The sequence below is a fragment of the Odontesthes bonariensis genome, chromosome 3, assembly GCF_027942865.1.
Source record: "Odontesthes bonariensis isolate fOdoBon6 chromosome 3, fOdoBon6.hap1, whole genome shotgun sequence".
Lineage (NCBI taxonomy): Eukaryota > Metazoa > Chordata > Actinopteri > Atheriniformes > Atherinopsidae > Odontesthes > Odontesthes bonariensis.
In genome coordinates, this window is record NC_134508.1 from 36551144 (window position 1) to 36576414 (window position 25271).

General features: G+C 38.7%; 2 protein-coding genes across 8 annotated transcripts; both read left to right on the top strand.

Moving 5' to 3' along the window:
- Nucleotides 1–463: 463 nt before the first annotated feature.
- Nucleotides 464–12207, top strand: phtf1 (putative homeodomain transcription factor 1). 3 transcript variants are annotated; one of them, XM_075461664.1, is made up of 17 exons: nucleotides 464–794; nucleotides 936–1071; nucleotides 2214–2270; nucleotides 2365–2434; nucleotides 3019–3177; nucleotides 3585–3768; nucleotides 4083–4203; nucleotides 6248–6439; nucleotides 6646–6891; nucleotides 7087–7215; nucleotides 7548–7817; nucleotides 8672–8803; nucleotides 8926–9012; nucleotides 9213–9368; nucleotides 9534–9629; nucleotides 10323–10448; nucleotides 11474–12207. In XM_075461664.1, exons 2-17 carry the CDS (start codon nucleotides 1042–1044, stop codon nucleotides 11492–11494), a joined length of 2076 nt encoding a protein of 691 aa, XP_075317779.1. In that variant the 5' UTR covers nucleotides 464–794; nucleotides 936–1041; the 3' UTR covers nucleotides 11495–12207. The 3 variants fall into 3 exon arrangements, with proteins under 3 accessions (XP_075317779.1, XP_075317780.1, XP_075317781.1); XM_075461665.1 differs by having other exon boundaries at nucleotides 955–1071; XM_075461666.1 differs by having other exon boundaries at nucleotides 980–1071.
- A 123-nt stretch (nucleotides 12208–12330) lies between these two features.
- pfkfb2b (6-phosphofructo-2-kinase/fructose-2,6-biphosphatase 2b) lies at nucleotides 12331–24921 on the top strand. 5 transcript variants are annotated; one of them, XM_075461670.1, is made up of 16 exons: nucleotides 12331–12586; nucleotides 12925–13076; nucleotides 13673–13798; nucleotides 14779–14875; nucleotides 17355–17421; nucleotides 17569–17643; nucleotides 19202–19258; nucleotides 19384–19508; nucleotides 19722–19929; nucleotides 20160–20306; nucleotides 20984–21088; nucleotides 21319–21448; nucleotides 21536–21598; nucleotides 21685–21749; nucleotides 23247–23269; nucleotides 23902–24921. In XM_075461670.1, exons 2-16 carry the CDS (start codon nucleotides 12989–12991, stop codon nucleotides 23969–23971), a joined length of 1446 nt encoding a protein of 481 aa, XP_075317785.1. In that variant the 5' UTR covers nucleotides 12331–12586; nucleotides 12925–12988; the 3' UTR covers nucleotides 23972–24921. The 5 variants fall into 5 exon arrangements, with proteins under 5 accessions (XP_075317785.1, XP_075317786.1, XP_075317783.1 ...); XM_075461668.1 differs by lacking the exon at nucleotides 23247–23269 and adding an exon at nucleotides 22419–22586 and having other exon boundaries at nucleotides 12333–12586; nucleotides 12897–13076; XM_075461667.1 differs by lacking the exon at nucleotides 23247–23269 and adding an exon at nucleotides 22419–22586 and having other exon boundaries at nucleotides 12333–12586.
- Nucleotides 24922–25271: the final 350 nt, after the last annotated feature.

Here is a 25271-nt window from a genome sequence, read left to right on the forward strand (position 1 = left end):
TTTAAGTGCTTTCTTGTTCACAATTTAAAACAATTTAAAGCAGCTCTATCAGCTGGACTCGATGAGCCTTGTGATATTAAAGTAACCCATGAATGTAAGCGGCTGATTAATCAATACTGAAAACAACTGTGGCTTGCACTTCTAACCATTGTTATCATGACAAAGGCCCAAACCAAACTGTCAAACCAAACTTTTTTTTTATGCGCTCTGATTGGCGAAAAAAATTAAACTTTGCGTAAAGAATTCCTACGTTTGACTGCTCAGGCAACATTTTTCTGCTACCGGTGTGCACGATTCATCAGTCACATCGTCATATTAATATGTATACACCAATTTATTGATCTAATCTGTCCGATAATTCTGCTGGATCATCTTCTAACAAACACATCAGTACGCTGAACGGTTTTGAATGTGCCTTCAAAAGTTCATTTTTGTCCTGGAAGGTAGTACGCAGGGAATATAAATGTTCTCATCACAACAAAGTCAACCCCGGAAAAAGGAAGTAGCAGAATTAGCTGAAAGTACAGAACAGCTAAAATAAATATGTTAGGAAAACAGACAATTGCGAATGAGGGCATTTGTTGAAATATAACTTTTACAAGTTAACATTATGGTCAGAACGTTTCTGAAGCCGTAAAACACAGCATATGAGGCTCTTGTTGAACTCAGTTTCACAGCAAGACGCTGCAACGCCCGAGAAACTGATGACAGGAAAGTGTTTAAACACCTTTTTGTGATGATCACCAATTTTTTTTTCCAGTTTGTGCTACATCCAGTGTACTGTGTGTTCTCAGGTAAGTCGTTTTATTGACTCTGACGCCGTCGTTTGTCTACTTGTTATTGGTTCGTGTTTACAGGTGCTCCGAACAGCGGCTTCTCAGCTAATTTTACACTTGGTTTTCTTAGTTTTGCCTTTGTATTTATTTTCTTATCAGCTCCATTCTGTCTGTCCAGTGAACAAATCTGGATTTCTGCCCAGTTTTCCTCTCGCTGCTGTGAAATCACATGATCTGAGTTCACTGGTTCCTGTTTCTGACGGCCATGGCCAGAATAGCCTGGTATCAAGAGAAGGTAAGACTGTTATTATTCTCGTCACAGGTAAAGCAGTGTTTGTCTTTTTTAGTGTAAAGAAACAGTTCTCTGTTTACTACAGATATTTATGATAAGCGTTTAATAGGAGTGATATCCGTGAAAAATGTTACAGTGATGAATAACAGTAATGAATAATAAAGAAGGCGTTAGACTAAAGTTTTGAAACGTCATGAACAATTTGTTGTTTGTTTGCTAGAAGTAGCCTAATTTGATGTTTCATCCCTGGGAAAATGTTAAAATAAAGCCCTTAAAAACATTACACGCTGCTTTGATATTCTTCAGGAAAATCAAAAAATGTACATAAAAATGAAAATAGATAATGGAGACAGCCTTTTCCCTCTATTTGTTGTTACTCTTTCCGTTATTTTGGCCATGGACAATCCAAAAAAACAGGAGAAACCTCTTTAACAGATAAACGAGGATATTTCCTAGTTTACTGCAAATTATTTTTATTTTAAACTACATTATATGATATTAAAGTATAATACTTTGAATGATACAATTTATAAATTGTATTATAGTACTTTTCCATGTCATTGTATGAGCTCAGAAGCATCTGACTTACCGATCTAAGTGATGCAGATCAGCAGCATCATTTAACAGCTTCTTACTTTGCCCATTGTTCACCGCCATCAGATTTCATTCAGTTTTTTGTTTTCTTTATATATTTTTTTGCTCTTTGAGTGACTGACACGCAGACATGAACATGCATCTGCTATGGTTCTTGTCTTGACGGAGGAACAGTATAATTTGTTGCAATTTGTGTTGACATGTCTGAGATCCAATGAAGCGCAGTGGGAGTTATTTTCTGTTGCTAAGTTTGGAATAACACTCGGCCTAGGCAGCTATTAACCTCCAATAGTTGATGCAGATTTTTAGTGACATATTTGATTGTGATGCATGTCAAAAGATGATTGAAAGGCTTTCTGATTCAAGTCTTTCTTTGATTGGGATAACTTACCACAGACATGGTGCCAAAATGCTCACATGAAAAATAGTTTTCTTCATTTAACTGTTTAGATTCTTCTTTAACATAGAGAAGTTTAAGTTTCCCACATAATTTGCATCCCTCAAAAGGTTTTGTTTCAATCAAAATAGTTAGGAAAGTGTTTTGGTTGCAGATCGGGGCCTACGATCAACAAATCTGGGAGAAGTCACTGGAGAAAGCAGATCTAGTTGTAAGTCACCTACGTTTCTTTTGTCAAGGAATGAATATTTCTGTTTATGTTGCAAGTTGCCTCTGAACTGAAGCACCTGTTTCCATTCATGTAGGGTTTGGAGAGGAAACCAAAGAGGACGTGTCACATCAAGCCAGACCTCATTGATGTTGATTTAGTGAGAGGTGAGTGAGATCGATGAGAATATTTTACCCTTTTTCAGTTTAATAAAGATCTGTTTGCAATTATTTACATGCACACACTCCGAAACAAACAAAAATTATGTTTAAGTGAGGTCATACATATTTAAATAACTGTCTACATGCATGTTACAGACAGTGAATTGGTTTTTTTTTCTGATGCTTTGTATTGTATTTACTTCTGAGGCTTAGCCCAGATCACAAGTCTTTGTTTTATTTAATTGTATTTTTTCAAATTTGATTAAATTTAGTTTTATTTAATTAAATTTCCTTTGTTTAGCCAGAAAGGTTCTATGAAGATTCAAGGTCTCTTCTTCCGAGAAGGCGGAATAAAGCACCTAAAAGAGAATTTCAAATGTTAGCACTAAAATATAACACAGATTATTTTTGGGGGGTTTGATGTACGATTGGAATATATTTGGTCTTGAGATTCGGGGCTGTACAGAAAGCATTCAGGGCTGCATCCCTGGACTCCAGGCCTAATGAATATTATGGTCTGTAAAATTCCATTTAGGCTTGCTTCCCCATGTAAATTAAAAAAAGTTTGGCTGTTTATTTCATTGTTGCAGGATCAACTTTCAGCAAAGCCAAACCAGAGAGCCCATGGACAGCTCTGACCAGAAAGGGTCTAGTGAGAGTGCTGTTGTTTCCTGTCTTCTTCCAGTGGTGGATCCAGGTGACCTCCAAGTCCATCTTCTCATGTATCCTGATCTTATATCTCATGCAAGGTGAGCCCTTCATGTCTTATCTTATCTCGACTTTATTAATGCTAAAGCTGCAGGTATCTCACAAGACTAAACTTAGAAATCTGTGTCATTTAAATTACATTTAACTAGACTCACACTGTTATTTTTTTATATGTATTTATTTTCACCAAATGGTGTGTTCAGAGGTAAATATCTTGTTAAAATGTATAATTGTATTTTTCAGTCACCCTACTTTTTAACCCAGTTCAATTATCTAAATTCACTGACTATTTATCATTGTTTGAATTCATTTATGCGCAACACTAAACCTGTTCCCCTTCACAGCTGAGCTGTACAGAAGAGACCTCATTAGTACACATGAATTCTGTTATAATTTCTCCCCTAAGAGATCGTTTTGTTTGCTGTTGCCAAATGTTTTGCTCCCCCAGTGGCAACAGTGGTGCTGTACCTGGAGGTTCCCAGGGCCAATGCCAGCGAGGTGTTTGGGCCCGTGTGTCTCCTGTTGCTGCTGGGCACTGTGCACTGCCAGATTGTATCGACTGAGTCCAGCCGGTCTGCCTCAGGCAGTCCAGCTGCAAGCAGCAGCAGCCCCAGCCCTGCGCGCCGAAGGAGGTAGCTTTCTCTTTGTTTGGTTTCTACTAACAGGCTCTCACCTCGTGGCTCATTCAAAAACTCCCTTATTAGAACCAAAGACTTCTTCTTAACTGTACCACAAAAAATAAAGACCTTACAGATTCTGTCACTACTGTTATTTTTTAATGATTTCTTGACTTTTATTCTGAGCGACAGAATGGACTCACATAATGTGTAAATACATATATGCACTATATTTTTAGATTTAATTTTTAGAACCATTGCTGCAGACACGTCTAGCTCCATCTACCCTGTTTTCTCTTTGACCATTATTTTCATCCCGTCTCCTCCAGACTGAGGAAGAGCAGAGGGTTGAGAAAACCGGAAGAAAAGAATGATACCGGGAACACGGAGCTGCACGGGCCCTGGCAGTTTGAAGATAGCCAGCGATTATTTAGAACCGAGGAGATGAGGGTACAGTCACTCATATTTGTCAACCTTTGGAGAGTGTGTTAGTGAGCTGTGGTGGATGGAGGAATCAAAGTCTTATTCTCAGTAATAGAAGAAATTTTCAGATTTTCTACAATTAAAAAAAAATTAAGTGCCAAAAAAATCTTTAATGTCCTTCAAAGATTATTTCATGTGCTGTGTCTACAGGAAGGGTAGATTTTATTTTTATTTTTATTTTTTTTGTTACGAGGACGTGCTTCAGAGCCTGCTTATGCTTGCACGTAGACATCCATCAATGTCACTTTCAACCACTGCACAGGGAAGGCTTTCTGTCATTTTTCAACTCAAATGGATAAAGGTGCCCTTTTCCAAAAACCTAAAAGCACATAGACTTTGGAGATGGTGCTATGCAATGGTTGAATGCTGCTTGATTGAAAGTTAACTTGATCTTTGAAGGGCTGACAACAATGGATTTAATAACAGAGGACGCCACTCCTGAAAAGAGAAAGCGCTAAAAAGCAAAGGTAAAAAGTGCAGACAACAGCAGCACTGGGCAGCCATCAATATCTCAGAGCTTAGTTTCACTCCATCGCAAAGCAGATCTTTGTCCACTTTGACCAGTCTTCTGCAAGGCATTGCAAAGCTAAAGGACCAACAACAGCACCCACACAGGCAAGAGCAGCCCATAGTTCAGATTGTTCCACACTTGTCTGAGACTGGCTCCAAGTGGCAGAAAAACGCTTCAACATGTTGGCGTAGTTTTGCAAACAGCCAGTGCAGATCAGCAGAAAAATCTGATCGATGTTGGCACATAAATGACACCATTAAAACCAGGAAAGTCTGTGTTTAGAATTAGTAACTCAAATTAGTATTAAGTGACTTTCTGATCGAGTTTATTAGATTTTTTTTCACATGGTCTCGTTTTCTTTCAATGTAAACATCTGAAGTACCTACTGAACACCTTTTTCCATTTATCTGTTGTCAACTGAACATCTCAGCTTCTTGCCTGACTTTTCTTTAGAAAGTCTTTGGCAACACACTTACTAGGTTTCAGTTTCATGGCCCAAATCTGGACTGTTTAGAAGCCAAGAGAGACTGTGCTCAAACAAATATCCCCGTCTCAAGTTAATTATCTCTTCAAGTTAACAAAGCTCATTTTGATATTATATCGTTATTTTAGGGTAACGAAGCTTGTTTTCTCAAGATGACAAGTTAATTTGTTTTGTTACTTCGGCCTTGTTAAGTTGTTTTTTTTTTTTTTTTTTTCTTGTCACCACAAATAGCCAGCTGGCCCAAGGGACAGCTACCGGCTGAAGCAGAGTGGAGTCACCATTTTCTGTTCTCCCCACAGTGTGGGAAACGGTAGAACACATTCACGCTTGAATTATTTTAATAGATCCTCCCCAGCTGTCGTGACAGTGATGATGAAATTAAACATTACCACAGAAACCTCTTATTACGAGCTCACAATAATCATCTTGTGGTCTCGAGAAAACAAGGCTTATTTTCTCACGATAACAGCTTACGTACCATTTGTTGAGATGTCAAGAAAACACAAGACCGATTTCTCTAGACAATGAGATGAAGGGACTTGTTATCGCACGAAAAGGAGCTTTGTTATCCTGATAACAGTATAATCAACTTGTGATCTTGAGATAACGGTTTCAAAATAGATAATTGCATTCAAGGCAGCTCACAGCCTCAGTAGAGCTGCATGCAGTCACATTAACTGATCTGCAGAAAACCTACCCCGGTTTGTAGGGGAAAGGCTTAATTTGTTTTTCTTACTTTACATGCAACAAAACATTCACAAATCAGCTAAAAATCTGTGCAAGTATTGTGGCTCTCACACGTCTGATTAAACCCCCAATTAAAACATTTCTTTTCATTATTGGAAAATATGTATTTCACTTTCCTTTTTAGAAAAATCATACGTCAAACATAGGCAGAATACAATGTTATGTGTTTGTGATGGGTACTGCATATTACTGCATATTAAAAGGCAATCAGATTAATGCTTGTTTTGGAACAAGGTGTATATACAGTATGTCTTTATTCTTTCTTTCAGAACAACAGTCAGTCGGGGTTTGGCACGTCTGACGAGCTCTCCAGTGACGAAGAGGAAGGCGCAGAGTCAGTGGAAGTAATTCAATCCCAGCACCATCACGAGGTGCACCCTGCTACGCTTCAGCCAACATCGGCGTCTTCCGTCAGGAAAAGAAATAAAAAGTCTAGTCCCAAACCTGCATCAAGACCCCAGGTAAAGCTTTTTCCTTCACTGTATGTTTTTGAAGCTGTGAAATTAGATTTAAGCTCAGACAATTAATAGTTATAAAAAGCAAGACACACATTTGACATGTAATTTGTGAAAGGGTTTAGTTTCTAAGGCAGAACAGTAATGAAGGTTATATAATACTAGTTTAGTGTGTCATATGAAACACAACACATTGTTTGATCCGAGGGCAGGAAGGGAGTGAGGATTCGATCAAGGTGAAGCCTCGTACCGTGGAGCGCCTCAGGCCTAAATTGGACTCTCATCCGGCCTCTGACACAGATGACACAATGTGGGAGGAGCTCCTCCAGGACCCTGACTCCGCCTCCACAGGGAGCAGCAACAGTGAGGAGAGCGGGAAGTACAACCTGGGCTTGACCCTCCCACAAAACACTACTCTGAGCAGTGATGATGAAAGCCTACAGCAAGGAATCACCGGTGTAAATATACAAAAATATCACACACTGGTGCTTCTTATTTATGACAAAACTTTATTTTCTTTCAACTGATGTTAAAACTAGCAGTCCTGATAAGGTCAATAAGACCCTCTTTTGAAGCCTTTCATAATAGCCCATTGCAGATTTACATTGTACATTTAAACACATTGTTAACTAGGTTGTTGTTTTCCATTTCAGAGCCAGATGACTTGGCTTCAGGCATGTCATCCATCCAAGGACCGTGTGAGTGCCATCATATGGGAGCAGGGCGAATGCAAGAAAGCAGACATGTCTGTGCTGGAGATCAGCGGGATCATCCTCACACGTGTACACATTTTCTTCTTACTGTATTGTAAAATATTATTGTTAAGTATCTGCGTAAAAACTGAACGAGTCACTGAAAATCTACTTTTGACTTTATATGTTACTGATTTTGCGCATCAGGTCCAACATAATACTCATTTGAAACTGGACCACTTGACATTGAGTCTATTACTCACAGCTGCCTCTGCAGCTAAACAAGGCTTTTTTTTAAATAAAATGTCTTGTTGACTTTAGCAAAAACCTTCAACATCTGTGTCGATTTATGCAAAGGCAATGGCATGAATGTTTAAAAGGCAATGTCTGCTATCTCAGATGTGTCTTTTTCTTTGTTTCAGGTGAAGTTAGTGGAGCAAGGTTTGGGTTATCTTGTGTTCAGTGGGATCATGACTGCCACCCTGACACTGCTTCCCTTTGCCTTCCGCCTGGCTCAGCACCTCGACATGTCGAGCCTCAGCTCCCTCTCTCTAATGCAGCTGGTTGAAATAGCGCTGGGGCCACTTGAGGCCCGGGCTTATGCCTTTTTCTTCATCACAACACTGCAAAGAGTCTGCCTCTCAGGGCTGTTCTTTTTCATGATGTGTGTGGCTGAGAGAACCTACAAGCAGGTGTGTGGTAACTTTGTACTGTAGGTACAGCTGATAAGTTGATTCAATCCAAAAAAAAAATTCTTTATCTACTTATTTACTTGTTGTGGCTTTTATTCTAGTTGTAATATAAATTTTCCCAGCTCAACAGTTACCGTTTTAATAAGGTTACAGCTTTTACTGGCCAGCAGGAAAGATACAGTATCCATTCAGTGCCACATGGTGCCGCTTTTGGTCTTACTTTTCATTTGAAAGGCACTAAGGAAGTAAAGCAAAGTCTCAAGAACTTTACTACATAAGAGAAAGAGCAAAGAAAGCTTCCTAAAGACCTGCAGCTGTGCTTTCAGCTTCCTTCGATATCTTTACAGAAGGTGGAACTCCACTGTTAGCATTGAAAGGAAGCTGTTGCACAGACCCCACAGACGTGTTACTTCTCTGAACGTCTTCATCTTGTTGAACATTTCAACTGATGTCTTTAGTCTTGTTTGCACCTCTTTGGCTGTGTGTAGGTTCAAACTGAAAAGGGAAGCTTAACTGATACAGATCTGTTATATTAAATATTATTTAGTATATATATCAGACTGCCAAATAAAATGATGAACCTCCCAATGTGCATAATATGAGCTCTTTAAGTCTATACCTAAGCCATTGGGAACATACAGTACATGTTGAAAATAAAAGAAATTGAAATAATTATGCAGTTTTGTATCATCTAATCAGAACTGATTGAAGGCCAACTGAATTATTAATCCATGTAGTCTGCAAACTCTCTGTTATTCAAGTAACCAGTAGATTGAAGAGGTTTTCTTCTCATCTTCATTGCTGCTGAGACTTTTGTCATCTCTAATGCTGTTTGTCCACGTTTTCCCCAAAAGAGGCTCGTATTTGCCAAGTACTTCAGCCACCTTACTTCGGCTCGCAAGGCCAGAAAATCAGAGATCCCTCATTTCAGGTTGAAGAAAGTACAGAACATAAAGATGTGGTTGTCACTACGATCCTTTCTCCGGGTTCGTATTTTCCTTCGTTAACACTCCTCTGTTCCTCCAGCACTGTATATTTCTTAGTCACTAAATGGTTGTAATGGACCTGTCTTTGTAACACAATGTCACTGTCATGCTTGTGATTGCAGAGACGAGGGCCGCAGCGCTCTGTTGACGTCATCGTCTCCACCATCTTTTTGTTAGCCCTTTCCATTGCCTTCATCATTTGTGCCCAGGTCAGTCAAACACACTGGAACATATATGTGTTGTTTGGAGAACATTTGTTGCATTGTGTTGTATAAATGGTGCAAATCTGACGTGGAGCTGAAAGAGCGCTTAAAAAGCCGCAGAATCTGTCTGAGGGTGAACCTCAGATGTTTTAGATGGTTTGCTAGATGCCAAGAAAACGTGTAACACTCCCTTTGCTCCATCTCAGCTTTTACACAGCCACAAGACATTCCCAGAGTCGCTGACGAACTGGGAGTTCATGGTGTGGGGCTCCTCTCTCGCTCTCTTTCTGTTGCGTCTGGCCACGCTGGGGTCAGAAACCAACCGCAAATACAGCAACTCCTCAGTGCTGCTGACTGAGCAGGTGAGGCCCCCTGCCTGCAGAACAGTGGCGCTGCAGGTTATTTCTCCATGTGCAACACTTTCAGCTGATGGTTGCCATGATTGAGGTTCAAAAAAAAAAAAGAGAAAAAAAGACCTGGCCTTCATTGTGCTGGTTATAGAGTGTAAAACTGTTCTTGTTTTGCAGATCAATTTGTATCTGAAGATGGAGAAAAAGCCCAACAAGAAAGATCAACTCAGTATTGTGAACAATGTGTTAAAACTGGCTACAAAGCTGATGAAGGTAAGCATGACTTTTACCTGTTATCTTTCATAGTTTGGATTTCTAACTCGGTTATGGTGCTTTTGTTAGAACATACAATTGTGTTTCCATGTGTTGAATATTGTCACAAGGCAGCAACAAGGGAGATTCAAAGGCCCTGAGATTTCTACCAAAACAGACACTCATTTCCATTGTGGAAAGAATTTTGAGCACACACCGAAACTTCCCACTTATGGGATTTGATCATGTTTTCAACCCCTCAGAGTGTGCAAGTCATTTATACCTGTTTTAGGTGACTATCTCTGTGGAACAGCTCAAGATTGACACGGACATGGTAACAGGGAAAGCATTAAACCATTGTTCCCCACATTTAACTGACACTTTTTCTAAAAGAATAATAATATATCCATTTTAGGGACATTTTTGTAATTGTGAACAGGTTCTCTCTTTTTTTTTTTTTTTTTTTAACTCTTTGTGGGTGCCTCAGTGGTTTAGGGATTAAGAGGCTTAGTAAGTTACTTCTGGTTTCCTCTAGAAATCCCTCACAACTCTCAGATAAGAGGTTTAAATATGTTTGCTTTAAATGTAGCTTCTTTTGCCAGCAACCTTTCATCTATGATAAATTCTGTCTGGTTATATTTTTTTTCCTCAGTCTATGAGTACCCATGTGATAAATCTCAAAGTAAGATTTTCTGTCCCTCTGGCCTCCTCCAGGAGCTGGATACTCCCTTCAGACTGTTGGGTCTGACCGTGAACCCTCTGATCTACAACATCACCAAGGTTGTCATCCTGTCTGCTGTGTCTGCAGTGGTCAGCGACCTGCTTGGCTTCAACATCAGAGTGCGTAGTTACAATGATGTCATAATTGCAGCACCTCTGTTTCCGACAACAAAAATAATAAATAATTAGATGAAACTCCATAGAGATTTCAGTAACATTTGATGCTTTTCAAGAGAAAAGAGCTCACAGTTGCCTCAGCTGACCCAGTTTATCTTTCTTTTTTTATCTTTTTTGTCCTAAATTCCTGAATTTTGCCTTCTTTGAGGCAATCTGAGAGACAAGCTGACGTCATGTTGAGACTTGGAAAAAAAACGTGGCAAAATGAACCAAAAAGCATTTTAAAGTGGTTAGCAAGTTTTCTTAAGTCTTCAATAAAGGTCAGGAATAACTCAATATTTTGAGAAGCCGGTTGGACTTGTCATATTCCATGTAATTTATTGTATTTCAGATGAATTCTGCTGTGTTTATGACAAGCTGTGTTCATGTGAATCCATTCCTTTTATCCATGTCGTCTGCAATTCTCTTCCCTGCATCCCAAAAATAGCCTGAAACCAGCACATACTGAGACTATAAATTAAATCAACTCTGACCTACAATATTGGGAAAGATTTTTCAGGAGAGGGAAATTTTGGGCCAGCTTTTTGTGCTGAACAACCCCTGGAGTGTGACATGCTTGCACAGACTAAACAGGTGCTGGCAAATGCAAAATGGCTTTTTGTGATTGGTCAGAAATTCCCATTAAATGTAAATCTTGATCATTGAGAATAAAAGTTAAGAAAATATGCCTTCTCACAGTCCTTCAGCAAGGCCCATTGTACCCTTTAGTGCCACCCACAATGTCGCTCTTGGTTTTTAAATGGGCTCAAAAATAGTTTATCTTATTAATTAAAAATCTTACTAGCTTTACTCTTATTGCACAGGTATTAGACTTAATTAAATCTCTCTACAAGACAGTAAAATCAAATGGGTTTCTCACTGTGATGAGCTTACAGTAGAACAGTATCTGCAACATTTTCTTCTGTTATTTTGTCCTTATAACTAAGTATGTTTTAATTGAATTATCTCTTCTTTTTTTCCATTTCCAGCTGTTGAAAATCAAGCCTTAATGTGAAGACGACAAGCTACTTACAGTCGGACACTGGAGTCTTGAAACTGTCTGCTGCAGATGCCTTCTCAAATACAAAAAGTGCACAAACCTACTGACATTATATTTTATTGACTCTGCCTTCAAGCTTTAACATCAGTCATTCACAAGCCAGAGATGCTCTGACAATCACTCACACGCCATTATGGGCTGCTCAGCTGATCCGGCATTAAAGTTTCCATCAGCCATGCCACTAACGCTGTGCCTAACCTCTGCCCCCTGCATATTCCTCTGTTGGTGGTTTAATATAGCAGCAAGCTGGCGTCTGAGACCATTTCAAACTTCTGTGGCATCCAGATTCACATATGTGTCTTGTACAGATGTGTAGACTCGAAATGATGGGTAAATGCTGATAATGTACATAGTCATTTTTTAGAAAAAGGAAATGCTAAGGAGGCCGTTGCTATCTCAAGCCGGAATGGCAAAATGTACTAAGTGATTTTTTTTTTTTTTTTTTTTTGATAGGACTTTTAACCTTTTGTATAGCTAAGGGAGAGGGTATGATTGTTTATGCTTTATTTATTCAGGGTCCAGTTTCAGCTGATGGACTTGTATGGTACTTGTAAATAGTTCTTTGACCACTGCCTTTTCTATGGAGGACCATTGTTGAATGAAATAATTATGCAAAAGATTATAAATGTTTGATAGAGAGGAATAAATTGTTTTCCATCCAAAGATGTTGGTGTTAGTTTTTAAATTCCGTCCACCTCTTCTGACAAAGCAGCGCCTGATCCTCTGCAGAGCCTTTCTGATTTTTGTTCTCGGTGCTTTTGAGTTGATAACAGGGCTGTGCTGTGGCGTGCGCTGCCCTAGATCTACTCTCAGCTTTACGGTAGGGAGGGGGGGCTCTGACGTAGAGGTGCACCTCCATTCTGAGAAAGACACCAGCGGCCGAGGACTCATCAGCATCAAGGACAGGCCAACCAGACTGGCTCCTCCGGCCGCAGCGGCGGAAACAAAACTCCCGGCCTGGCGGATCCGGAGGTTTAGCAGAGCACTCAGGCGTCCGCAGAGGCGCTACGGGCTGCAGGAGTCACGTTTTCTTACCGATCAGGTAACAAAAACATAGACAGTACACGTTGCGCTACAGGAGATCTGTCTTGTACGGGTTATGTTTGATGTGGTCAATATAACATCAGACTGTTGACCCACATTCAGGATGGCGTTGTTTGCATCAGCGCTGCTTTAAGACGGGGGGGGGGGGGGTTGTAGCACAGATGATGTGGCAGCAGCGCCTTTCCTCCTCATCCTCAGCTCCCCTGCTTCCGATTGTCCAATCAATGTTGCCAGGGATACATAAAGCCACATCCATAACGATTCATTTCTGTTGCATGCATGGAGGTAATCCTTTACATGTAGCCTAGCTCTCTTTTGGTTTTCTCTCATCTTCAGACCAGATCGAGCTGCGTCTCTGTGAAGGAGCGCAGATTTTTAAAAACTGAGATCAATTTTCAACATGTCTTGCACTCAAAGAGACAGGGGACCCTCTGCAAACTCAGCAGAGGCCAAGAAAAATGACCAGAGATTGAATGAGAAGAAATGCTGTAAGTAAACCCCAGCTTTCTCAGAATTAGATTTGAACTACTACTGCCTGATTGCTCCAAGAGTCCACAGGTGCACTTGTAACCTAAGACGGTGTATTGTTTGCTCAAGTTCACAAGTAATCGTCAAATCGACCGTTTTGTTGAGAAGCATCTTGGTTAAGGCTCTCTCTTATACAGGAGTCTGTGAGAAAGTGGATGTGAAGCTGTGGGCCAAAAGACAAGAATGTAAATTATGACCAGTGATACAAAAATACACTGTGTGACACTTTCTGTGGTTTCCACTGTTCAAAGGAAATTCCCTCTCTCTCAGGACATTTCTTCTTTTAATTTCCTTAAGAAATTGCCTTAACTCAGAGTACAGATTATATTTGTGTCAAAAAAGGAGATTATTTTTGTCCAGAAGGCACATGGCCTAGTTATTATCTTTGCAACCAGGCTTTTTCATGCAGTATTTACATGAATTATTCAGAAACTGTGTTGAAACCCAAGTTATGATGCTTTTTGGTTGACTTTTATAATGTGGTTTGTGATTAATTTAGGATATATTAATTTGGCTTTGCTGGACTTTTATTATTGTGCATGTTGTTCCTGGGCAGCATGGGCTTCCTATATGACAAATTCTCCAACTGTGATTGTAATGATCGGCCTCCCTGCGAGAGGAAAAACCTACATGTCAAAGAAACTCACACGTTACCTCAACTGGATCGGAGTCCCAACCAAAGGTAAGATAAATGACATTTCATTCTCATTGTGCTTCAGTTTAGTCCAACATACATACATACACACATAAATATTACTTAGGTGGCAATTTATGAAGAACTTTTACGCATGGTATTTATAAAGGTATTATATTTTAAGATACCTTTCAAATGTTGCATTTTTTCAGAGCATTTTAGTTTATATAATAGTTATTATCATTGTTATTATTATGATATCACATGATAAGTTTACATTAGTGGAAAGTATGCATAACAAGTATAAATGTTCACATTCATGTTTTTATAAAATTGTTACAACACTGAATAAGTACATCAAGTGTCTTTTAAAAGTTGTTTTAGTCATTTTTTCATGTAAATAAATGTGCAAAAATGTGTGACTATGCTGCCATTGTTTTTGTAGTCTCACTGGGCTAAGATTATTTTTCAAAATATTACTTAATTGAAGCTGATTCAATCAACATGATTTACAGTAGCTTCATGACAGTTATCATAAAGAATGATTTAGCTGATTTTTCCTGTGATTTTGGCTCATTTGACATGGATCAAATGTGACTGAGGGCTGTTTTAATGTCTAATCAGACTCCTACTATAAATGCTGAGATGATAATGTACATCTACTCCATTTCCAAAAACACCCTCGGTTCTTTAGACCTTGTGACAAATTCTCACTTCAAGCAATATAATAGCTGCTATAGATAATGCATACAGAATAAAAAGCATTAACAAAAGCAGAATATGATGAAAAAACATGTCTGTACAGTTGGGGACAGAAAGTAAAATTCATAAAATCCTAAAAACTCTCACTTACATGGTTTATAGTTATTCCAAAGTAGGGAGCAAAAAAATAAGATTGGTCAGATCATTACTGTTGTAATTACTTTTAAGAATTAAAATGACAAACAAAATATCTCAGTAGTGTCTTGAATGTAAGCCGACAGCACAGTGTGGGCAGATTGTGCTGATGTCATTTATTACTGTTGCAGTGTTTAACTTGGGTGTTTACCGCAGAGAGGCTGTCAAATCCTATAAGTCCTATGATTTCTTCCGTCACGACAATGAGGCAGCCATGAAAATAAGAAAGTAAGTTGCACCCTTGCATGTAAGCTCATCTTCAGTCTTTACAAAGGACATTCACATTTTGTTTGTCACTAAGAGAAGCTATAACACCTCTACTGTGTGGGTATGGCATTTCCTCCATTCAGCATAAATTCATTTAGGATTCTGCAGCCTCTTCTGCTGCATCAGTGACTAAGCTGTTTTCTTGGCCAACAGTCAGTACTCGGCCACGTTCAGCTAAGTGTTTGTTCTACCTTAAACTGATATTCACACAGAGACACATGACAACGTGTGGCCACCATATTCATGTGACGGTCAACTCAAAGTCTGTGCTGGGCACTCCTAAAAGATTAAGTAAAAACCCCTTCCTCATGGTTTCATGTTTCATGTTCATTTAGTGGTAATAATTTACATGGGGTTTGTCATGCACGGCTACCATGAAAATGTGACAGGCTCCTGACAGCCTCTCGGTGCTGGATTGTGACCTAGATATTAAACAAGCTGCTGCTGTCAATCTGAAGCTGGCTCGAGCTCTCCAGGGTGTTGCATTGCTATCCAACCTGGGTCAAACAGTAACAATAAATATTTCTGAGATTGGAGACAAAAGTTTGACATTTTGTGGGGTTCCCTTTGTTTGATTTTTGATTATATGAGAAGTAAAGCAGTTTCGTGGGTTTTTGCGAATCCTTTGCAGGCAATGGCTGCATGAAGTCTGGAACTCAAGGATATCAAAGAATTTACAGGCTGTTGACTGCAGCTGTCTTCAGTTGTTTTATTTTTGTCTTCGTGCCTTTTGAAGCAAGGGAAGCACAGCTCACCCAGGTTAATATCAGATATATTTAACTCTCTTTACCTTCAAATATTACTGGATTGTTGTGGAGCTGATTGTGCAAAAAAGAATGGCGCACAAGTGAGAGAACATAATGGACACAGTACTGCACATCCTCTACACAACACAGTGAAGAAACGTGTGTTCATTAGAGGCTTCTTCAGCTTCTCTATAGCACAGAATGATACAGGAGGTCATTTCTATCAGCAGCAAGAGTAGCAATAATAGTTAAACATTATCAAACTGCATTGTCCAGTCAGCTTTGTAGCTTTTGGCTGAACCTGAGCATACAATATTTTCTTCATAAAATAATAATTCTTCACATCACCAGAGATCTAGTGCCACTGATTAGATTAGATTAGATTCGATTAGATTAGATTCAACTTTATTGTCATTGCACAGAGTACAGGTACTGAGACAACGAAATGCAGTTTAGCATCTAACCAGAAGTGCAAAAAGCAGTAAAAGTGCAGAGTATGTGCATATGTAAAGTGTAGTGAATAAATACAAATGTAGAATGAAAAGGTAGAATGGAATAAGTACAATGAATTACACTGTGAGGTAGTATGGAATAAATACAATGAATACAATACGAAGTGAATACACTATAGTGGGATAATACAGTACTAACAGTTCAGTGCAAGGTTCAGTGGCTGAGGGGGTTTGTGTGGCAGTCCACAGTCTCTGGGTGTATTCTAATGCAAGTTGATTTTAGTTTGTCATGTTAGAATGCCTTAGAATGTCTTAGCTTTTGATTTTGTTTTTCTGGTAAAACCTTGTCTGTCCATGGTATTCTCGAGGCTCATGAACGGCTTGTATCCTGTGGTCAGCTCTTTGTGTTTGCTCTGTGAAGTCCTGTCTTTATGTGTGACTTGGATAATAATATGTTTTCATGAGCCATTTCCCACAGCTATCCACCTCTGTTGTCTTCTGTGGATATTCAGCAAATTACTTTTTTTCTTCCTATAAAAGTGTCAAACTGTAGATTCAGCCTGATGTTACCAATATCTTTCTGAGAGGTTTATATTGTTTTTAATAGCCAGATTGCCTTGTCTTGAGAGCTGATTTGACCACATGTCATGGATTCACAGCAGCAGATTCCATACATGGGATCAACCGAAGAGCTTTTACCTCAGAGATCACAGATGTTCAGTTTAGGCTTGTGCCCCTTGCCCTTTACATACTGAAATCCCTCCAAATTATTTTGGATTGGTTGATGATTTTGCGCACTGTAGTAGGAGAAATATTACAATCCCTTCCATTATTTCTTTTAGAATTTTTTTTTTTTTAAGTTTACTAAGTAAAGCTCATCAAAACTTCTTCAGACGTTGTTTTATCATATTTTTGTACCAAATCATGATTGCAATCACCTGCTGACTTTTTTTTTTTCATCCCAGCTATCTTTTTCTTAATGTGTTTGATGCCTGAAATACAGTAATGGATGCACATTTACAAGTGAAATTAAGTTTATGAAACCAAACATTAAATATTTTGCATTCATGCCGTCTTCAGTTAAATAAAAGTCACAGTAACTGAAACGTCTTTCATTTTCATTTTCCACACCATTCCAACATTTTCTTATTTGGGGTTGTATAATCAAATGCTCAAAAAGCCCCCAGTGTACATGACATTTACTGTGGGACGTGGTGATTGTGTTTGCCTTCTCTCCTGCAGGCAGTGTGCTTTGGTAGCTCTGCAGGATGTGAAGGCGTACCTGACGGGGGAGGGGGGTCAAATTGCAGTGAGTCATCTCTCTGTCTTTATGGGCATCTGGCTTGTGTCCAGATATAAGAAATGTAGAGCAGAAACACATCTGACATTAAGGTAGTCTTGTTCCTAAACTGTCCTACAAACATTTCAAAAGTCTTTTCTCCCCCCTTTTTGTCAGGTATTTGATGCAACAAACACAACAAGAGAGCGACGTGACCTTATCCAAGCATTTGTGAAGGAGAATGCGTTCAAGGTAATGCTTAATATCATTCATTTCACTGTGATGACTTTCAGCCATTACCCGGAAAAATAGGATCACTTGTCCTTACGAACTTGCCGAACAGCAGCCACCTTGGCCACAGGAGGGTGATTCCCAAATAGCAGTATACTGAATTGGCCTTCTATTTCTGAGATCCTTGGGAATAGAAGATTCCATGGAAAGGATGAAAATAAGTGTAAATGGGGAACAAAGAGTAAGCAATTTTCATAAAGATACTTAAAATCATTTGTAGTGGCAAAATATTTGGTGTAATTCAGCAGCAACACTGCAGGTGTTATTTTTGTCTAATATCTTCTATAATAGACTGTGTCAGTCTTTTTTTTATGGTTAATTACAGCATAAAAAATACTTCAGTGAAACTTTAGAGTTTTCAGACATCGTCAGTAAGTTTATCCCGTGCAGTACATGCACTTTACCTGCTGCAGCTCTCGTCCTTTTCCATTTATACCTTTTACTGCTTTCAGTATCATCCCAAGAGATGTAGCATATGACACAAAATGTGCAGGGATTATAAATAGGTACTCAAGAAAAATGACCTTTTAAATCTTGTAATAGTAAATTAAATAGACCCATTTGTGTCTTAGTTGTGATTCGCTCAGTGTGGTAATAAAGTCTCATTAAACATTATTTTGACACACCATAATACATTTTTGGAAAATACACTCAGCACTTCTACATTTAACACTTAGAGGAGGAAAATGAAAGAAAATGGCTTTTTTTTCTTTAGTTTTTTTTTTTTTTTTACAAAACTAAATCTTTTTGATAGATTCATAAGTTAAGTTATGCCTCAATGCAAATAGAGTTCAAACGGATTACAAATAGCAATTGACTGGCTTGGCCACTGACCTGTGAACTTGCTGTTTTATAATAATACCAGTCAATCAGTCTGAGGGAGTCATTACTCCCAACCATGTTAGCATGATAGTCAAGAGCCTGGCCCACATCTTTTAGGTTGCAGATCATTGTATTTCCATTTCAAACATTCCTTTCTACTGGAAAGAATATGAAAAAAAAGCAGGCAACACAATACCTGAAGAAAGTTCAAGTTTTAAGATTGCTTGTCATTATTTCCAATATAAGGGTTCAGGGTTATCTGATTGATTTTTTTTTTTTATTTATGCGCTGGAGAAAATTGCTTCTCCATGAGCAGTCAGAGATATTTAGATAATTTCTCGCTACTTATAAGGATATTTTTAGTGTCAGTGTTCATGCATTCAAAGCTTTAACCTCTCTGATTTAGTTCAGCTGGTTTAGGACTGAGCTGGAATCCCTACTCTGTAAAGTTGATGGACTGATCCCTGGTTCAAGGCTCTCTAAATAAATTGTTATTTGTGATGTGAAGACTCGCCCACATGTGATATAACACTATAAAAATTTCCCGTTTTATTCTATGAAGGAATGCAAATAAGCATGTTCAAATGTTTAAACATATTTAAAAGCTTTTCCTTTAACAAAGTGTTGTGGTGTCGATTCAGTTGTCAGTTTCTGGAATGTTTAGTGTAAATTGATCCCCTGAACAATTTTCCAACAGGTGTTCTTTGTGGAGTCTGTGTGTGATGACCCAGATGTCATCGCTGCTAATATTCTGGTATGATCTTATGTTACCTACCTGCCTGTAAGGTCCGACTGTGTTTTCCTGTCTGGGCCCATAATCTATTATTACTCACAGTATGCACAGTGTTATGTAAGAACTGTGTTCAACCCCTGCTACAGGAAGTGAAAGTGTCCAGTCCAGACTACCCTGAGAGACACAGGGAGAGAGTAATGGATGACTTCCTAAAACGCATCGAGTGCTACAAGGTCACCTACCAACCATTAGATCCTGATGACTATGACAAGTGAGAATTAATTAAATCCGCCATTACACTTATTTTCAGAATTGACAGTAAACTAATGTTACTGGCTCTTCTCCATTATAGCTTCCTTTTTTACATTTTTTAAAGCAAATAGTAATGCTGACATTGTGGGGAACTGTGATTCAGAAGATAAACTCTAGATGGTGACAGTATGCAACCATTTGAGTAACCCACAGTATTTACTGGCACCTACAGGGACCTCTCTTTGATCAAGGTCATAAACGTAGGCCGGCGTTTTCTAGTGAACCGGGTGCAGGACTACATCCAGAGCAAAATAGTCTACTACCTCATGAACATCCACGTGCACTCGCACTCCATCTACCTTTGTCGACACGGAGAGAGCAACCACAACGTCGAGGGACGCATCGGTGGAGATGCTGAACTTTCTCCTCGGGGGAAACAGGTATAAGAGCCTGCTCTCTTTTATAATCCACATGTTATAAGCTGCAGAACCAGTGTCTTTGGTTGGGAGGTAGCTAAGATAACAAGTACTTAACTGCAATACTTTAAAACCTTTGTCGCAAATTTTATCTTATCTAAATTTTATCCCCATTTCCCATTCCCTGAACATGAATCTAATGAGGAGGAAATGTCACTAATGGCAGGCTGAAACCTCTCTCCATCTCATCCAAGTTCGCTCGTGCCCTGCGGGATTTCATTGATGAGCACAAGCTTTCGGACTTGAAGGTGTGGACAAGCCAACTGAGAAGAACAATCCAGACAGCTGAGGAGCTCGGTGTGCCTTATGAACAGTGGAAGATCCTCAACGAGATTGATGCTGTCAGTAACGTGTCATCTAACCTCCCCAACTTTACAGTTAAAACAGATATCATGGAGTTTTGTGGAGTTCTCTGGTTGAGAAGAGCAGAAACTATATTCTGGATGTTATTCTGAGACCTCTTGTTGAAAATATGTCATTGTAGTGTTGAGGTTTTCACCCTGATGAAGGCCCTGTGAGGTTGAAATCTATAGCTTTGTTTTACTTATGTGCTTAACTAATATATCTTTCAGTATGAATTATTTTCTTGAAGCTGTTTTTCTTTTTTTCTTTCTTATTTTTCGTTATATTAAGGTTCCTTAAAAGTAAAACAAACTACAGACAGTGTGCTTTTTGTTGCAAAGAAACAACAGGTCAAAACCAACTCTAAAGCCAAATTTTTTTGCACATCATCCATATCTGGCTTCTCACAACAAGCACATATCCAAAACCATTTTGCTGTGGAACAAATGTTGCCCATATTACTTTGACCATTTCCAGAATTTAGCCACATATAGCTGTAGTTGGTTTTGTGTGTGTGTGTGTGTGTGTGTGTGTGTGTGTGTGTGTGTGTGTGTGCGTGTGTATGTTTTAATCTTGGATAGTGTTTGCTTCTCCACTGTGTGCAATGAAATGTTTTCTATTGAACTTTGTCCTTGAGCCATAACATAAGAACACATGTTTTGTTGTTGTTTGTCAGGGTGTGTGTGAGGAAATGACCTATGAGATGATCCAGGAGACATTCCCAGAGGAGTTTGCATTGAGGGACCAGGATAAGTACCACTATCGCTACCCAGGAGGAGAGGTGACCTGAACACTCCTTGAGATGCCATTTGTTGTAATTTGACGCTGTATATAAATAAAATTGAATTGAACTGAACACTCCATTCAACTACTCCTTTTCCAGAATTGGTTTAGTCAGCAATTTATTCATGCAAATTCAAACAAATTGTCACTTTATTTCTCTGACAACTTTTTTTTATTGTGGCTACTATTATCTACTTTTATAAGAAATGTTTTCCTCTTTATCTTCAGTCCTATCAAGATCTTGTTCAGCGTTTGGAGCCGGTTATCATGGAGTTAGAGAGACAGGGCAACGTGTTGGTTATCTGCCATCAGGCTGTGATGCGCTGTCTCCTGGCTTACTTCCTGGACAAGGGAGCAGGTCAGATAACCATTAATGTACACACACACATAAGCATATACAAAAGAGGGAAATTATATTTTGTATGCTGTGTTCCTCGTTTTACAGAGGATCTTCCGTACATGAAATGTCCCCTCCACACTGTGCTCAAGCTCACTCCTGTTGCATATGGTAGGTCTGCACCTGGAAATAAAACTATAGCAACACAAGACAACATAAAACCAGGATTACAATTCACTCCATTTTGCATCTTGTAGGTTGTAAAGTGGAGATGTTTTACCTGGATGTGGAGGCAGTAAACACACATCGAGACCGGCCACTTGTAAGTTGCTCTGATTTGAGCAGAAATAACAAAAGAACAAGATGATGAAAATTATCATAGTCCTGCATTTTATTTTACATACATCACAGTTTAAAGCTTTGAAATCCATTATTTTTTTACTTGCTCGAAATTTTTAAAGAAATCTCAACAAATAATTTGAAGTCTAGCGAGCTGTTGTTTGTTGTGTCTGCTAATTTAGCACATTTGCAGTGCACCTGCATTGTATCCCCATGTGAGGCTTTGCTTTCCTGACTCCTTTCCTTATATCCTTGTTTTGTTTTGCTCTGCCCTTCCTATTTTTAACCTCTGGCTTGAGCTGAGAGCCAAAAGGCTTCAAATAAAATGCAGTTTTAGCAATATTTTTGCCTCAGTAGAGATTAAGGCTGATCCTGCTGCTTGGCTGATCTAATTATTATCATTACTCTGGTTGCATCCTGATATTGAGATTACGTGTATTTGAAAAAGAAAGACTGCGGTATCTAAGCAGTTGGTCACATGTTTAAATATTTTTCCATTCTTGAGGTGTTTTATCTGTCGCGTCAGGGCTCCACTGCATCTTTTTATTAACTTTTTGTGCAGCTTCTTACCTTGGTATTGTTTCGTCCCGCGTTCTTGTTTGTCCCCGGATTTTTTTCCTTTAACACCTGCGGTATTTCATCTTCTAACCAGGATAAAATTCCAAGGGACTCCGCTCTCATACATCGCCGGAATAGTTACACTCCCTTATCCAGTCACGACCAGGTCAAGCGCCCCAGGCTCTACAGCGTGGGCAACCAGCCCTGGCTACCGCTTGCCCCTACCCCATCAGCTCTGATGCCAGAGGGACTGCAAAGCCAAGTTAGTGACAGAGTTACAGGCAAACCCTCTAAATCTGTCACCGTTAGCTGTAATCAGTCATGTCCCACCACAGTTGTAACCCTGTGTTTAGCATTCCCATGTCTCAGTGTCCAAGTTTTGGATCTTCTTGATGATTTCGTGTCTGTGTTACAACTGGCATACCTTAAACCCACCCCTGCATGTGTCTTTCTCTCCGAGGAAATGTTTTGCAGCTTGAATTGATTACTCTCTATCAGATGTTTTTCTTGCATGACCCTTGCTTCACCAAAAGGCTGTCTCTAGCTTGAATATGCAGACCAGCATGCCACCACTTTGCTGGAAAACTCACTGTGGAGTTGACCTTTACTCTATTTAAAGGACACACAAACATCAGGAGTATTTCATTGCAAATTACCATAACATATCTATGTGTAACTATCATAAATCTGTGAGTTTTACAAAAATAAGAAAACAATTTGTGAATCAGCATTTAGCATGCTGTGAAAAGCATTCTAACCATTTAATTCTGAGAAAAACAAGCGTTGAAAGTTTTAAATGCATATTCATATTTGTACATCTTGTGTGATCATTGGCTTTGTCTTGTGAGTACTGTGCTTCAGCCCTTCTCTACATTTCTATCTGTCTTTCTCTTTCTCTGCTTTCTCTAAACCTGTCTTACAGACTCGGATAGGAAGCAGTTTTCTGTGAGTATTTTGGAGACTTAGTACTTGTGGCAAACCTTCCATTTTCTTTCCCATGCTTCATTTCATGTCCATTTTCTGTGGAGAACTTTTGTGGTCTACTTCTGTTTTTACAGTTTTAGGTCGGTTGGGTGTCTTATATCTTCCATCACCTTTGTACAGCAAAAGTTGCTATCAGTTTTCTTTTGCCTCTGTGACCTTATCAGGAGCACTATCGTGTATTGATTATTTGGAACGTTAATCGATAACTGCATAATAAAACAGATTTTTGGAAAACTCTTTGATGTTCATGTTACTTGAGTATCTTAGAGATACTTCAAAAGGGTAAACTTTGACCATATACTTGTACAATAAACATATTCTATTTCATGGTAATCCAGTCATGTTTTAGTACTTATTAAAGTTTAGTGTAAATTATTATGATGTAACACAATCATAGAGAAGGTCATAATCTTATTAATATTGAATCACTAACTGAAAACATGGTATTGAGGCTAATTTACCACACTTCAAATAATGACCTAATTTTTAAGTTCTCCTGGGCCACCAAGGAAGCTATTAGTTGCCTCAAACTGAATTTGCTTCTGTAAGAAATTCATTTGCGATTGACAGTGACATTTCCTTTTTTCTTAAAGGAGTCCTTGTGTGAAGGAATCGACTTTGATAGCCCCGAAGAAACTAGTGGCTGTGTCCGCTTCTGAGTGACAGTTGGACCCTCTTCCTCCCGTTTTTATGGCACAGTGTGCACAAGTACTGGAGTCATTCACGACTCTAAAGATGGAAATATTTGTCTCTTTATTTCTTTTTCCTCCACATTGTTGAAGATGTTAAGACTACAGGATAAAAAAGTAAATAAGTAAATTGCTGGTAAAGTATCATGTTCCTATTTATCTCAAGCGCTCTGTCTTTATGCTGCATGCTGAGGCTTTGCATTAGTATCATAAACACTTTTGCATGTGCACCAGAAGAAATGAGTCAACCAGAACATGCTGCATTACAGAAATGGTGTTCCATTGTCTTTGTAAATAGAGCAATGCCTTACTGGACTTCGTACATATTGACAGAATTAGCCTCTCCATATGCCACAGAATGTAATTAAGACAATTTATGCATTATTATCATGCAAATCAATTTTCACTATAAATGATAGTTTAGAAATATTTTTGTAATAAATATCTGCGTATATATAGTTGTGATTCTTGTTGACTGGATTCTTATGCCATCATCTATTACGTCTTAAGAGAATGTAGTCAGGCTCTTTTATCCTTCCTTTTGTTCTGGGAGCACTTTCTGTTTTATGAGCCGTTAGAAAATAAAATATATCTCTGGTCTATACACCAACAGTAGGGAAAGAAATTTAGTGTCGCAGCAAATACAAAACCCCAGACGTTCATTTACTTGTAAGAATTATGCACAACAAAACAAAAAATACCTTCATGTTAGCTTTTTGTGTTCATAATATCAAACTGTCTGGAATGTGTTTTCAAGTATTTTTCTCCACTGACACAAAAATCTTTATATTTTAATAGAGGCTGAGGTCAAAGTTTTGGTTCATGAATTTGCTATGTTTGACTGTTGATAAGTTATTGACTTGCTCAAAGCGGCCTTCTGTGCCTTTAAAGCAGACAATAAAAGTGAATTTTGAAGGATGAGAATTTTGTTTGCTTCTTTTTTATTTTTAGAGTGAACTACTCTTCTTTTTCAAACTGAATAAGCATTGCAACACATTTTAAGCACTAACTTGTAACAAACTTTGATCACTTCTAAAAAACTATGTGGTCCAGAGTAAAATGTCAGAGTTACCTGTTTGCAGTAACTACAGCCTATAAATGTTTTGCTACTGATATGTATCGACCTGTAAGGTCAGCCACCTATGACTGCCTCTGATCAGAAACATCAAATTCACCTTGTTTACCTAGAAAACATTTTTCAGCCAGAATTAGAAATTGTTTCTATCATAGTAAGAAGACACAGCTACTTTTTTGTTTTGCTCAATCCCTCTATC